Source organism: Euprymna scolopes, chromosome 11 (genome assembly GCF_053919585.1).
Source record: "Euprymna scolopes isolate OS-2025 chromosome 11, ASM5391958v1, whole genome shotgun sequence".
NCBI classification, from domain to species: Eukaryota; Metazoa; Mollusca; class Cephalopoda; order Sepiida; family Sepiolidae; genus Euprymna; species Euprymna scolopes.
This window is the reverse complement of record NC_136492.1, coordinates 119,738,226-119,755,410: the sequence shown is the minus strand read 5'-3', so window position 1 is coordinate 119,755,410 and position 17,185 is coordinate 119,738,226. Positions and strand designations below refer to the sequence as shown.

General features: G+C 33.2%; 1 protein-coding gene across 2 annotated transcripts in view; it reads right to left on the bottom strand.

Annotated features, from left to right (window-relative positions):
• Positions 1 to 17,185, bottom strand: part of LOC145288087 (uncharacterized) — an 82,141-nt gene that overhangs the window by 18,017 nt on the left and 46,939 nt on the right. The window contains exon 8 of one of the 2 annotated variants that reach the window (XM_080136141.1): positions 10,481 to 12,688. The exons of the other annotated variant lie outside the window; for it this stretch is intronic. Within the exon in view, the coding sequence (XP_079992267.1) occupies positions 12,033 to 12,688 (656 nt within the window). The 3' untranslated portion in view covers positions 10,481 to 12,032. Of the gene's footprint in view, positions 1 to 10,480; positions 12,689 to 17,185 lie in introns of those variants that run through there. 2 annotated transcript variants of the gene reach the window in all.

The window sequence follows — 17,185 nt, the reverse complement described above, 5'->3', positions numbered from 1 at the left end:
CATGTTTCACGACTGCATATGCGCAGTCGTGAAACAGGTGAAAACAGATAAAAATTTGATCATCTCCATATACCAATTTTTCAATTTTGACTCCTTAGCAGCCCTTTTTCTGGGTGAAAACCAATTAAAAAATTTTCCACATGTCTGAATACTCTATATACCAAATTTCAAGTTTGTAAATCAAAAATTCGTTGAGTATATAGGTTGAGAAATGTTTTCTCACACAGACTTTCACTTTTATTGATAAAGTCCAAGTAAATTTAAATGTTGATAAATGAATAAAATCAAGGAGAAAACAGTCACATCAAAGTGAAATTAATATTTTTCAAATGAGAAAAGAGCAACAGTATTTTTCAAAACATAACATACTTTGGGGTAATTGTGCCAAATCCGGGGGTATTTCTGCCAACTAAAAAAAAGTCATATCTATATGCGTGATTGCCAAAAGAGCACTTTTAGCTAGTTGACGCAATTACCCCCAGACTTGGCACAATTACCCCAAAAAACAGTAATAATTGAAGCCCTTTTTTCTTCCCTACAACCTCTTTCCCACAGAAGAGACGTTACAAGCCTGTCTCTACTTAATCGCTATTTTCATGGCAAGTGCTTGTCTAAGCTGCAATCTATTGTCCTCCTTTGCCAAACTTTCACAAAATACACTTTTCTAGCTACAAGAACTATCAACAATTTCTCTGCACTCTCTATCTGTGCTGAAATCTAAAGCTTCTTTCCTAGAACTGCCCACCTGTGGAACTCTCTTCTGCTGCCCTGCTTTGCAGCTGACTACAGTATGGTCACCTTCAAGTCCAATGTAAACAAGTTTTTATTGAGATCCTCCCCTCAAATAATTTATTTCCACCACTAACTATTAATATGCTGTTGTCTCAGTGACCAGACACTCATTAAGCTTTATTGGGTGGCTTTCAGGCTTTGCTAAGTGGTGACTCCCATACAAAAACAGCTTGTAACACCAGAACGATTTTATTTTTTATAGTTTTACTTATTGAAATGTAACCTAAAAAAGGTTTTGTTTCTAAAAAGCCAAGTAAAAACACAAATAATGTTGTTAAAGAGCGACTCTGCCCTCGATCATAGCATAGAAAATGCCATTTTGTTTGTGTACTATGTATATACCAGTAATCCCAGTAATTAATCATGTTTCTTTACGAACTCCATTGCAATGTGTTTGCCAGCATGTAAGCCCATGCACGGTTTTTCAGTGGGAGGCTTAATAATAATTGAAATAGCTCTCGCAATGTTCACTCTCTAGATGTGGCTATAGGCCTAAGTTCAATATGATGTATTCGGTGATCATATCAATGTTTTTTTAGTAGGTTAGGAAATGTAGTGTTTACGATATGTTGTTCTCCCCTAAGTTAACAAGTTCTAACTATTTAATGAAACCATTTAACGGCACTTAATGCATGCGTTCACATTATTACAGTATATTACAGCTCATGCAATTTATGCGTTTACATTATAATGATACATGACATAAAATTATGTCTGAATCAGTAACTGGGCCTGGAATCTACAGCATGTCATTGATCAGAATATCTGATTAGCAACATTTGTGTTCGTTGCATGTAAGTATGTAGCGGGTTGGTTCTATATATGAAAATCAAATAGACTACATTTGCATAAATGCATGTATTATCACCCGCGAATGGCGAGAGACAGTTTATAACGTCTTACATAAAAAAAGAAAAGAAACATTAAAAAGGAAATTATCTGTGCAAGAAAGAGCCAGGAGATGAACCATTTAACTTGTCTAGAATCTACAGTCAACTTATTCACAGGTAATTCCTAAAATGACACAATTTTTGGTCTTAAGATGCGCATTGACTTATACACAAGATCAACTTATATACATGCATATATACAGTAATTGTTTCCTTTACTGTTTGAGTTGTGATCAAAATAGGTAAATTAGGTGAGAGATTGGTTTTGTGCACACACGAATCGATGAGAAACAAATCAATGGTTGAATTTCTAAACAATCTCTCTGCTCGGATCAAGAATTGGACTGGATATATAACATTTTGGACAGCTACACCCCTGGCAACTTCATGTGTATACATCTCTCCTAGCATGCACCATCTTAAACCTCCTGTGGTTATACTTATTCTAGCATGTTGCCTGTGCATTAACATATAGCCATGCCTCCTTCTGCTGAGGCATTTTGTGTTTATTTTAACCACTGAAAACATTTTATGTCTATGACGTTGTAAACATGCACTGCATGTTTGTTGATACATATGAACAAAGATGCTGCAGTGATAGATACTTGGCTAAAAGAAGAAGTAGAGCCAAAGAGAACTGAAAATATCTCTGACCAGAGTCTAACTACCCAAGACATATTTTCTTTGTTTGAAAAAATAAGTACCTCATTGAATGAGAAAGTCATGCTGCAATTGGCCTTTGTGAGAAAAGCAATGTCCAGGGTTATTTGTAGATAAACGCCCATGAATGCAGACCGTCTAGATGTTATCTTTGATGGATATTTCAAGTGAGCAACTTCCAGGAGTTCGAATTGTGACCACTAACAAAAGGCCAGAATCAATTAGCGGTAAAAAAATTTCAAGAGATGGGAAGGAAAGGCGATCATAATTAGTCTTCAGGAGGAAGAAGAGTGGGAGTGGGAACTGGGTGTTTAAAGCAGTTGGTTTTCCTGAGAGTTCCTAGATGGTTGGGCCAATATGCCTCTCTTAGTAGGTAGAAGCTTGAAGACACTGGGCTGGATACTCATGTTAGTAGCATTTATGTGTTTTGATTTGGTCAGGCAAAAATCTCATACTGTAATTCTGCCATTTAATGGGTACCATTTGTAATGTTCTAAAAAAAAAATAAATAAACATTTATTATTTGTTTTTAAACTAGAATTATGGTTTTGCTTGGTATGACAATTTTTTGTTGCAGCACTGACTGGATCGACAAAAAACTTTGGCCTAACACAACATGAATACAAAAGGGCATGTTCATAATATCACCAATTTGCTTTTAAGCTAGTTTCTTTTCTCAATTCATATCTGATATATAAGGTACACTTTTAATAAATTAAATAAAATTTCATTTACTTTGACATAGATTACACAAGTCCATGTTAGAGTTCAAACTAGTAAGGATTGAGGATCAACATTTTAAATGTTACTTTTTTTTCAACCATTAATAGAGATATAAAACAGACACATTGAAGCAAACAACAGGAACAGTCAGAAAATAAGAAAAATTAGGCAATGAGATAAAAAGATAGCAGAGAGAAACAAATGGTGTCACTCATTAAATTTAAAGTTTGTGTTTACAAGAATTAATATACTGATTGAGCCAGAAAAGAGAGTTAATAGCATGGTATGACCAAGTTATCATAAGTCATAAAATAAAATAGATTAGTTACAAACCTTACAAAAAACAGAAGTCAGGTTTTATAATCATAGAACCAATAAATGAACACAATATTTTTATTACATAAGGATTTTATTGAAATTATATATAACAAAATGATGAAATGTGACATGAGATGTATCAGGTTTTAAAAATTTATATAAATAATGAATTCTATGAAACTTTCAGTTAGTGTTTCTTCTTTGAAATTGATAGATTGATAAACAGTGAAGAAATTGATGTATAAAATGAGATTCTAAACATTTTTTTTTAATGAATGTCGTTCAACAAATGTGAATATATACAAAAGTGCAAAACAGCTTATAAAAAAAAATCAAAATTGTTCAGTTTTTTTTTTAATTGTCTTTTAAGAAAATCTTCTTTAGACGAAGTTTACTGCATTGCAATTAAACTGACAGTTGAAAAGAATGGGTTTTGCCGGACACCATATTTGACTTCACTCGACACCCACTCCTACCTTCACCAAACTAAACAAAACAATACAACGCATATTTTTAAATTCATCTTGGAATCTTGGAATAAGATTTTTTTTTTTAAAATCAAAACTAACTTGCATTTACTTACAAGAAATATATATATATATATAATGATTATTAAAAATGGATAAAATCCAACGATAGGAGATTAAAATAGAGGCAGAGAGAACTAGAGGCTTGACATTTTGCCCGCCTTATGTGGACTTTCTCAAGAGGGATGTTATATATATATATATATATATATAATGGGGTAACAAGGTATTTACAACTTCTCTTCCAATTTCGGATTCTTTACTCATGTCCAAACGCATTTTATTTCCTTTAATGGATTGATTGTTGCTATTTCTTCTGATGAATTAAGGGCAAAATAGATTCACTGATTGATATAATAATTACGTGATTGATTTTGTGCGACGAAACAAATATTGTCAATAATTGTAAGTGCCAACTGAATTAAAAGAATAAATTATAAGATGGTCAACATCATGAAATTTAGAAAATAGACTTTTGTCATTCATTCATTATATACTCTGTAATTACATTGAGCTTCTTAAATAAGGATTGGTATATATAAAAAGGAAATATAAGTGAATAAAGAATATTTCCACAGAAATTATATATATATGTATATATATATATTACATACAAATTTAAAAAAAAACGCAAACGAATGGTCATCTACAGGAGGTGTACAGATGCTATTGCACACAAACAGTAGTCATTTTGCTGCTTGAACTGCCAAAAGTCAACTACAAGTACAAAAATTTATAGCATCAAGCAACCATTATAAGATTATAATAGCCACAACTAAATGTAGATATATTGAGATGACCAGAAACACATTCAGTCACAGAAGTTAGGAACTCACAATTTCTGGAAAATCTAAAATGGTTTGGCAAATAATGAACAATTAATAATTCCCGCACTATGCAACCACAATAATGCTACTTGCATGAAAACAGATAAGGCTGAACTTTTTGCCCAGTGGTTCACTGTAAACTCCCACTTGGATTCCACTAGTAACTTCCTCCTAAATCTCCCACTACAGACAGAAACACGATAGATGATCTGATCATCATCACTTCTCATGTCATGAATATCATAAAACATTCACACCTACAACGTATGTGCGCTTAATCTTATCCCTGCTATAGTAATAAAAAAAAAAAGCTTTGCTGAGCTAACCTGCATCCTCTCCAAACTTTACATCTAATGTTTTGCTAAATCTTGCTGCACTTATAGCTGGAAAATTGTTTGTAATACCAGTTTTCAAGAACTAACCAGCAAAATTCCCTCCCCATTAGTGTCCTCCTGCTCATTGAATCATTAATCTATCTAGCGATAGACAATCATCTCGAAATTGCAAAATTTTCTGATCAACTGTATACATTTAGGAAATCATGTTTTGCTGCGGATATGCTAACAATCATCTCTGAACACATATACCATACACCGGATAAACAAGATGAAACTTAGTTACGAATCGTTGATGTATCCAAAGCCTTTGACAATGACTGGCATGAAAGTCTTCAAGAATAATTTGTACTGTATTACAGAATTAGTATTTAATATAATAAAATCCTTCTCAACTAAAAGAAAGACTCAAGTCGTCCTAAAGGGTCAGACATCAAAACAATATTACATTAATGCAGGTATGCCCTAGGATTCAAACTTGGAACTTTATTATTCCTGATTTTCATAAAATACAATCACGTTCAAGATGGGTACATTTGCTGATGGCACCACGCTCTATTCTAGATAGGGGGTCAAATCAAATGCATACATAATTAAGGCAATGGCTGACTCCTTAGAAAATGATATCCTCTATGTAAGTGAATAGGATCTAGAACTTGATGGTTAAATTTCATGCTTCTTTTCTTTTTGACAATTATAAGAAACCTTAAGAACCACTGATTGCCATAACTAATAGAACTCTGTCTGAGAGTTCAACATTCAAACTATGTGGCCTAATATCTACAGGTAACATGTTTACGAATACATAGAAGATACTGCCAAGTCTGCTGCAAAGAAGATAGGTTAAAACACTTCTCACATCTGTTGCCATGGCTTATGATACACTGCCTGAAAGTACTTCCTTCATGCTCCTAGAGTTAACATTCCCAGACAACATGAATTGGAACAAATACATTGAGGCAATTGCCAAGGCTGCTGTGAGGAAGGTCAGCTCACTCTATCATGCTAAAAGGCTACTCACATCTGGGAGTATCCTGTATAGCTACAAGACCATGGTTCACCCATGCATGGAGTATTCTTGCCACATCTGGGCTGGTGCATCTGCCACTAGCCTCTCGCTCCTGGACAGGATTAAAAAAAAGAGTCACCAAGCTAATAGATCCTGAATTATCAACTACCGCCGAAACGTGGCATCCTTGTGTCTGTTTTACAAGTATTTCAATGGCAAGTGCTTTGACGAACTCCGAGCATGAGTACCTCCTCGACAACAACGCCCCTGACAAGCAACAAAATCCTACGCTTACACTGTAGAGATCCCTAGATGCTATAAAGTCTTCTACTCGAATAGCTTTTCCCCCTTGGACTGCTGCACTTTGGAATTCCATCCCCAGCCCCTGTTTCTCTAACTGTACTGACAATGCAAAAATTCAAGTGTAATGTGAACAGACATCTCACTACCCAACTCCATAAATAGTATCCCTGCAAATCTAATCCCAAATAGGAACACTTTGCGAATAAGTGAACCTGGGCCTTGTTTGGGATGAAACATCAATAAAAACAAAAAATATCTCTATAGTGGCTAAGTGGTTAATGACATGACCTGACAACACGGGTATTCCAAGTTCAAATCCAGTTTGTTCCACTAAATTATTTTCATTTAGGATGTTGGTAACATTCACGTGGTACCCAATATCTTCCTAGAAAGAATTCTCACGAGCAAAATATTGGGGAAACCAATGCAAACAATAGAATCTTCAGATTCATCCGATATGATGATAATGTCTACAAATCACCTATGCATGGAGTATTGTTGCCACATCTGGGCTGATGCACCAATCTATAATATCTTCTTTTTAGAAAGATACCAAAAAAAGAGTAACTACCCTAATAGATTCCATAGTCTACCAAGCTCTAGCCTCTGGCGCTATGCCAGTGTTGCATCCTCATGTTTATTCTTTGTTCTTTTACAAGGAGAGCACCATTTATCAAGGTCTGAAGGCCACTCAAGGATAAGGGTTGATGAATGTAAGGTGGCAGTTTAGTAATGGTTAATGGTGTAGATTGGGTAGAATTTGGATTATTTAAGGGGACGGTTCAACAAGAACTTGTTTACATTGGACTTGAAAGCTACCATATTGTAAACGGCCGGGAAGTAGGCCAGTGAAACAGTGTTTCATAGGCAGGCAGTTCTAGGAAAGAAACTTTGTTTATGGAATTTGCATTTAGATTTAGGCACAGATAGAGTGGGAGAAACTTTTTGGATAGTGGTTATAACTAGTCATGTGTTTTTTGTGAAAGTTTAGCAAGAGGGGATCATAGATTGGAACATAGATGAGCACTTGCCATGAAAATAATGATAGAGCAGAGACAAGTTCACAATATTTTTTCTGTGGGGAAGAGGATGCAGGGAAAAAGCATCACATGAAAAGGGCATCACCTACTAAGTTTTGAAGCTGGTTTTAAACTCTATCAAGGCAAGACAGAGTGCACCGAGCAGCTCTTTCCAAGATGCGGCAACAGCACTCCACTTTCAAACATATTTGGCTCTTATACAGATAGAGGATTGCATCAGCAGTGAGACGCCTACTGGAGCAGTAAAATGATCCAACCATTTTTCCAGTAAACTTGGCAACAGATTTGATGCATGTGTTTCATTTCAGATCAAAAAAAAGTAGTTTAACAGAATATGCTCTGATGAACTTGCTGTAATTGTGTCCCCCTTAACGTAAAGATCCCCAACAAACCTAAGAAGCAGCAAGATCCCTGCTTTTAACTTTAAACGTCCTCTGATGCTTCCAAACTTTCTTCTCTAAGAGTTTCTTTCTTCAAACTACTTGAATTTGGAATTCCTTCTCTACTCCCTGTTTTCCCCCAGCTTTACCAACATGTAGAAATTTAAATGTAATGTAAACAAGAATTTTGCAGCACAATTCTCTACTTAAATTTGGCCCATAATTACCAGTAGCCGCTTTATGTATTAGTGACAGCATGCCTTGTTTGAAAGCAGGGTGTCAGAACACTGATAAATGTTTGGGAAGTGGACCGATTATTCAAGTTTGTTTCCTTGCTTATCACCTTATTCCACACACATATTTTATAAATGTTTTGTACGATATATAAACCAAAATTATTCTTCTAAAAATATGTTAACTTGCAAATACAAGTTTTCTTTATATGGAGTTTGGGTGATGTCATGCATGGTGATACACTAAACCTGTTCCTTTCAACAGCCAACAAAACTGGATCTATGCTTCTGCATTCCAATTCACATGTACTAGAACAGTAATGTTAGAATGTAAATTCAATCTGAACATGACTGTAAAATTATATATTCAATGGTTGGTAATAGTCAACTAACGTCCTCCCTAATTTTCTGCGGAGCACTACCAGAAGCGGTGACAAGGCAAATCTTTTCCTTTGCTTTTTTATTATTCAGTATTTGTATTTTGAAGCGATTTATTAAGGTAAAATATAAAAGAGGACATTATTGAAAAGTATACAATAAAAATTAACAAAATTATACACTTAAAAATAACACAATTAGTCATTACTTACACTTCTAATAACAAAATTAAAAATTTTAAGTTTATATTTCATTTAAAATTTTATAAGAAATATATGTTTATAGAATTATTAAAAAAAGTTTTTTATTTGAAATTTTGTCATAAATATGTTATGAAATTATTAAAATCAAAATAACAAAAAGTGGTTTTCACTAAAACATAATAAAAAAAAGAGGAGATATTGGCATGAGAGAAAAAAAACAAAAAACAAAGGAAGTGATTTGCCTTGTCACTGCTTCCAGTAGTGCTCTGCAAAAAATTAAGGAAGATTTTATTTCATGAAATATATTGAGATGCAATAAGACACATCATTATTCATGTTGAATATCTTGGTTCCTTTAAGGTTTCAGAGCTCTATGGACAAATTTATTTTAGTTGACCTTTGACAACTAAATACTTTTGATTACTAGCCAAATAGAAAAGTTAATAGTCAAACCAATGTGATTTTTGGAATATGACATCATTCCATGACAAGAATGTACATAAAGGTTTCTCTGTATTTTTTTTTTAATAAGTGTAATTCTAAATATACACTGAATTTTATGTTGAGACTTGAATGTATAAACATTCTAATTTCTCTATTGTTTTTAAACAGGCTTTGTTCAAAAAAAAATATTGTTCTATTAAACTTTTATTGTTTAAATAATTTGACTTTGCTTGTTTTATGAAAAAAAATAAAAAGGCTAAAAAGATATTTTTCATTCAGTAATGAACTTTAGAAGATTGTTAGTGAAAGAAATACAATCGCCAAAAGATAAGCATTTTATTATTTCTAGTTGCCATTTGGGAAAAAAAAAAATCACTCACAAATGCGATTGTTTCACTTGCAACGTAAAGTCCTGGGTTTGTGTTTCTCAACATTAAACCTTTTCACCTAAGCAACCCAGCTGGTATTGACCAACTATCAACTTATGAACCTGTCATAATTTTACTGTCATGCTCAATTGTACTTAATAGGTACAGGCAAAAATGGGCGGAAAAAAATGGGGGACCTAGTTTTGAAAGCCGATTTATCATAATTTTTTTGTAGGTTTCCGACTACTTTTTGATTGTATTTGAAAGATTAAAGACTAAACTTAATTTCCAAAAGGAAAAAATATTTGTACACGTGAAAAAAAAATGTTATGAAAAATGTTTTCATGGCAAGCTATCCAATTCAGCTAAATTTTTAAGTTAAATAAATTGATTGTGAAAATCATTTAAAAAATAAATATTAGTTTTCTGGGTCTATTTCAAAGATAATTAGTAAAATCATAAGATATTGAATTAAATTAAAAAAAAAAAACACCTTGTTTGTACAATACATAAATTAATTAGCAGAAAACCGAGTGATTCTGCCGTTCGCAAAATGCAACAAACTAACATTTTGTAAACATGGAATATATGAAGGCCCAAAATTTCAGGCAGTCGAAAGACTGTGAAAATGACGTCATGTAATTACAAGGGAGGAAGGGGTGTGATAGTTTTCTTTTTCTTCCAGACATGCATCCGTACATTCCTATTCTGAACGTTTGTATAAATGTTTCCATTTTTTAATTTAATTATTTTTCTATGTTCCTGTTTTTACATTAATTTTTTTTTTAATTATTGTTCAATATTATATAAAAATTATGCTCCACCGAAAGTTTCACATTTTTGCGAGCAAGGAAATTATTAAAATCTTGCGTATAAAAATTATGCAAAACCTGTAACTTACAAAAAAGAGTAGAAATATTTTTTGCAATTATAATTATTTTTGTGTGAAAATATTAAATAAACAATGCTTAATTCAATGGTAATATCGGTAGTTTGAGAAATTCATTTTTCTTCGAGTTATATCAAATTCATTAATATAGACTTTAGGGGCTTTTTTCATAATGTTACTGTAAAAATTATTTTATTTCATTTTTATTGTTACAAATTACGATGCTTTATTTATATAAAAAAAGCAAAAATAAATTCTTGCGTTTTTTATTTACTACTGAAAACCATAACTTTAGTAAAGGTATTTTTTGTTTAAACAAAATAATACATTTCCACTCAGATATAAATAAAAATAATTAGTTCATTATATCATTAGTTGATAAATACTGAAAATTTCATTAAAATTGGTTAATTTCTTGATTTTTGGTGATTTTTTAAGTAAAGGGAGGGGGAGGGGGTCAAAATGTTCATACATTTTCAGCATCGGCATTCATTTTGCCCGTACCTAGTTTATTAAGTTATAACAATATTCGTCTGATGAATTATGGTTTCCAGAAGGTTAGACACAAGGCTAGATGTGGATTTGGGATTCGAACCTGGCACATCTAGAATTTCAGTCCGTGTTATTAACAACTTCATTTCCAATTTCACTGTTGGATAAAGTTCATGTGTTTACATGGATTTTATATGATTAACAACTTTATCAACATTCTTTTAGTATGAAAGTTCTTTTTACAAACATAATTGTACCTGCCAACGCAGATTTATCATGTAATGAATCTGTTATCTTTATTGAATGACAAACTGTTTATAATGTATTTTGTTACATCAAGCATGCATATATAAAGTTTCTTGCTTCAAATATTAATTTATTGTTTTTGTTTTCAGTTTTTTTTTTAATACACTAGCACCAAATTGCTATATTTCATAACAAACACATTTCATTACAACAATATAAACAGCAACAACTGACGGAATAATCCAGGTCGTCATTGACCACAATCAGATTGATTGTTACTTGATGAAATTTTTCGTGTGAAAGTCGATTTTTATTTACATATTTCAAACCATGTCCTCATTTGGCTTGTTATATTCATAACAAAACTTGCACCTGAAGATAGTTTGATGTCACATTGGCTAAAATGTTGTAAGAATAATATCCGAGATGAAAATAGTAGTCCGTATAACCCAAATTATAAATTTTCATCTCAAAAAATCTCGAAACGTAAAACCAAATATTGTTTTTATCCTTTTTTTCTTGGCATTTCGATATCATTCATATTAACATGATGAAGTGTTTAAAAAGATAGGTGTTAAAATCACTTAGAACTGTCCATATGATTGCTAAGTAAATGTTTCTTCATATAACATTATTTTTTATAAATAGAGTCTGTCTTTATTCCAGAGTCTTTTTGTGATGTTTTTCAAAAGATATAGTTTCTACCAAATTAAATTAGCCATTTATCACTTGACCGATGCAGATTCATTGTTATATCTTCACAAGAAAAACAGTCTTCTATGCAAACAAAACTTTTTATTCCTTCAACTTTTTTCAGAATGCACTCATAACAAATTGTTGTAATCCATAATAAATAGGTGATATTTAAATAACTGTTGACTCCCACAAAGATACTGTATGAAGAATGTCATTTCTGCTCTGACACTAAACCAAATCAACTGGTACTTCAAATAATTAATGATGCGGTGCTACTTGCTAAACACGTTTTCCAAAAGGAGCCTGAAAAGAAGTATCGCCCAAAACCAAATGGTTATGGTCCGATTCATTTCCAAACCTTTTCCGCTCTGCATATTTCTGCCTTCTTCGCTCGTTGATTATTTCCCGCTCTTCCTGTGACAGCCGAGCTCTGGCCCGTTGCTTCATCCGGCGCCAGTACTCTTTACGTTTGTCCTCCAGGTCAGGACCACTGTTCAGTGCTGCCTGGGATTTCAGCCTGTATACTGATGCTGTCGCAGATTGGTCACCTCGAGTGGAATTGGCAGAAGTGATGCCGTAAAGAATTCGTTGTTTTGGCTGTAATTTTGAAATCGTGGATAGCGCCAACGAGGATGGTTGTTGCTGTTGTTGAGGATAAACCTTTAATTTTGCATGGTTTAGCCTCCCTTCTGTATTGCCGCAACGAATTGCCTTCATTTGTGTAGAGTTCAGAATTTTGGCTCTTAGCCTGTACTTGTCTATTACATGCTGTGCAGATTTGTTGAAGTATGGCAGGCCGCAGTCCGCTAATGATGTTGCCAGGGATGTTTCCAGGTCAGTAGGGTTGGAGAAGCGCCCAGCTTCATCCTGATTATCAACCGCAGGTGGAAAGCTGAAGCTTTGTGCTAGCCTGGGTAAGTTGTCTAGTACAGACACTACAAAAGATTCAAATAAGGGTCAATCAGAAGTGGGGCTCATATAAGTTTTCGAGATAGAGTGCACATTTAATTAGAAAAGACCAAAATATATTCATTTTACACTTTGAAAATAACAGTTCTTTTCTATCTCAGTGGCTCGTCAAGAAATAAAGATTTAAATTTGGTTTAATAATACAAATAAACCATTTTGCTCGATTTTTAAATGGGTGAACTTCAATTCTTGCCAGAAATTACTTTCTATTCACCAATTTTATAACTTCAAATATATTTTCAAATTTTCCACATTCACAACACAAATTTAGGACAGTTTTTATATAAAACAATAAAAACAAGAAATGTCTTACAGTGAGGTTTATGCGAAAATCTCAATGTGATTTAATATATTTTAAATCTTAATTTAAAAGTAACTTCTGGCTATAATTAAAGTTTAAATATCATAGTCAAGTATTATTGTTTATTTGTTCTCCCAAACCAAAAATACAGTATTTTTCTTAGGAGCCATTGAGCTAAAACAAAGGAAAGAAAATCAGAAAATTTCACATAATTTTGAAATAACTTTGGACGCTTATTTATAATAAGCTACGATCATGAAAGAAGCACAATATTTGTTTCAACCATCCAATTTTAGGGGAATGGATACTTTAGTTTCTCGTTTCAGAAATTGTAAATTTCTGAAAATTATATACTCAAAGCACATAAACATTAAAACAATATGCTTTTTGTGCTGTTCTAGTTTAAAATGGTAGCCAATAAAAGTAATCTACTGATGCTATTTGTTATTTACAAAAAGAAATTGGTTTCAACATTAGTCCAAACAACTTATTTTTACATAAAACCAAGCATATACAAAATAAAATAAGTAAAAATAACGGTGGGATGGATTACGTCCCTTTTTTAAAAATACGAACACATACTTATCTCCCTTGCCATCTTCTACAATATTTCATAACTCCATTGTTGAATTGTGTTTCATTTACTAGTTAACTTGATATAACTTTTAATTTTTTTGTTTTACTAAAACATTAGTTTAATATCAAGAAGTTGCTTGGAGTAATACCGAAATCCATTTCATTGTAAATAATGATAGATGAAGAAATTATTGAAATACCATAAGTGATACTATTGTGTGTATGAAGTGCATTAAAAAATAAAGAAATACACTGTATCAAGAATCTAAGAATAACTACCCAAAACACTGACTATTAAAAAATAAAACGGTGCTTTTTTGTTCATGGGTGTGTGTGAAAGTAAAGTAACGTCTACTCTTTCTGTGTTCTTCTTTGTACTTTCGGCCGTATGTGGCACTAAGTACATTTCAGTCATTCAATTGTACAGTTATATTTTAAAGGGAGGTAATTCTTAATACTTTTTATATAATCATTTCCCTTTAACTCATGTCTTAATCTTAGTAAAAAAGAGAATTTAGTTCATTCCTCTTCTCATGCAATGAGAGAGTGCCTATTTACTAGGCAGATGGCCATTAATAATATAATAAATAAATAATATATATTATATATATATATTTATTATATGATAATAATAAAATGAAAATAAAAATGAATATCCAATCACAACGTTCATTAATGAAAATTCTATTTCAAATTAAAGAGTGATAGTAAAAATGAATCTATATATATTGAACAGTAGATGTACGAGGTGTCTTTAATAAGTTTCCAGACTTTCTTCATATAAGCACTTTTATTAATAGTACATACATGAAACTCTTTCAAAGTAATCTCCTTCGGCTGCAATGCACTTGTATCATTCCAACAAATTCTGAATGTCACTATGGAAGTTCTCTTGTGTGAGCGTGTCAATCCTCGTTACAGCCTCTTTCATCTCCTCAATTGTGTCATAATGACAGCTTTTAAGGTTTTCCTTGAGCTTAGGGAATAATGAAAAGTCACAGGGAGCAAGGTCTGAACTATAAGGAGGGTGAGGAACTGTTTTCATGCCCATCTTGGTCTGTGACAAGGATGGAATTGTGGACTGCTGCATAGTCCTGGTGGGAATGCCACGGACCTGATTTGAAGAATGCTAGCCTTTTCCGGTGGAATCTCTTTTTGAATTCCCTAAAATCTCAATGCAATATTCCTTGTTGACTGTTTTCCCAGTGGCAACCAAGTGCATAGAGATCATGCGCGCGCTGTCAAAAAAAAAAAAAAAGAGAGATTATCATGTTTCTAGGTGGATTTGCTCCGTCTGGCTTTCTTGGGTCTAGGAGAGTCAGCATGCTTCCACTAGGAATTCTCTTGGTCTCTGGGTCCTAGATCCAGCTTTCATCGCAAGTCACCAGAACATCAAGAACTGCAGGACCTGATTTGATCAGCTCGACCATCTCCCTGTTGTGTTGACAACGTCTTTCTTTCTGATCTTCTTTGAGCTCCCTTGGGATAAACTTTGCGCTTATCTTCCAAATCTTCAGTTCCTCGCGAATAATTGTGAGTACAGTTCCCACACTGACATCCAACTGTGCACTTATTGTCTCTATAGACACACGGCAGTCTTTATGGAATTTTTTATTTGGCCAATTAACTCTGGTGTTCTGACTTCATTACTCCTCCAACACCTCTCATCATCCTTTAGACTCCCTGCATTCCTTGAATCTCTTATGCCACTCAAAAACTGATGCTCGATTCATGCAAGATGGTCCAAAAGCAGCCTGAAGCACTTCGTATGTTATTGTGACATTCTTACCAAGTTTAAAACAGAATTCTATTACATATTCTTCTAAAGTGTCCTTATGTCCAAATTGCATTTTTGAAATTCACCAACCATGACAATCAGGCTTTAGTAGGATGTATTCTAACTCTGCTGTAGCTGTTTATTTGAACCTGAAATCATAAAAATTGGTCAGTCATTTCATAAGTTGTATAACAATAACATACTAAATTTTCAAGCATCTAAAACAATTTTTAATATGTGTACAAAAGAGTCTGGAAACTTATTTAAGGTACCTCATATGTATGTGTGTCTGTGTGCATAAATATTTAACGGCTAAACGCTTAAACTACCGGGCATATAACACTGAAATTAACAGGAAATAGTAATCATACACCAAGAATGGTTTATAATGAGTAAAATCTTTGTTTGGATGGATGAATAACATGTACAGAAGTCGGCAAGTTGAAACACAAAATGTTCATTTCGACTTGCCAACATTTCTATTAGTTTGCACATGTGTAATCATAGCTAATAGTAATTTTATAACTTTCTTACCTATCTGTCAGGTTAGCTCAAACGGTAGTGAACGTGGCTGGAGTGCTAATTATTTTGGTTTCAATTCTAGCTGATGGCACCCAAGTATTTTTTTATTTTTAACTTTTGAATTCATTGCTATATATTAAGTACAATATAATATTCAATAGAGAATTCTGCATGAATTAAATTAGTAAACATATTTTATGACTGGCAAGGTCAAGCACCCCTTTGCTAGAAATGAATAAAAAAGCCTGGTTAACTTTTTGTACTCTGTTGAATTTATTTATATCGGCCATATGAAAAAATCTAGTACGGCAAGACATTTTTTTTTTACATCATTTTGCATTTATTATTAAATTGCTGTAATTGTTATTTGATGAAAATTCAACTGTGGTCAACATCAAAAAAATGGAAGAGAAAGATAGACTCTCTGCGACTTGACATCCATAAGCAACATGAAGGCTAGCAATGTCTTTTTTTTTCTTTTTTTACAATGGAGTCATCAATTATCAAGGCCCAGAGGCCACTCGAGGATAAGAGTTAATGAGTGTACGGTAGTCAATGGGACAATATCGTAGTCATTGTTTATAGTGGAAACTTGGTAAATTGGATTAAAGGGACGGTTCATCAGAACTTGTTTATGTTGGACTTGAACACAACCATATTGTAGTCAGCTGGAAAGCAGGGAAACAGAAGAGAGTTCCACAGGCGTACAATTCTAAGAAAGAAGCTTTGTTCATGGAATGTACGATTAGGTTTAAGCACAAATAAATGTTTTATTTATTAAAGTACTTGTAAACAGGGATGCAGCATTGTAGTGATGAGGTAGGGATTGGAGCCTGTTGATAATGTGGAACCTATAAGATTGGAGACTCTTTTTTGTATCCTGTCTAAGAGGGAGAGACTAGTGATAGATGCACCAGCCCAGATGTGGCAACAATACTTAACGCATGGCGAATGGTGGCTTTGTAGAGAAAGAGAGGATATTGGCAGGTGTGAATAATTTTCTACATCGATAGAAGTAGTCCATTTTCCTTGCAGCAGCCTTGGCAATGTTTTCTATATTTTTATTCCAATTCATATTACTTTTGAATATTAGAATGATGAGTTTGAATAATGAACTCTTAGGTAGGTTTCCATAAATGCAGAGCATTCACGGGCTGGTTAAAGACGCACATCATTTTTAATTTTTAATTAACAAAAACTGTGTTTCCCTCTCTCTCTCTCTCTATCTCTCTCTCACACTCTGTGTGTCTATCTATCTATCTATCTATCTATCTATCTATCGCTCCC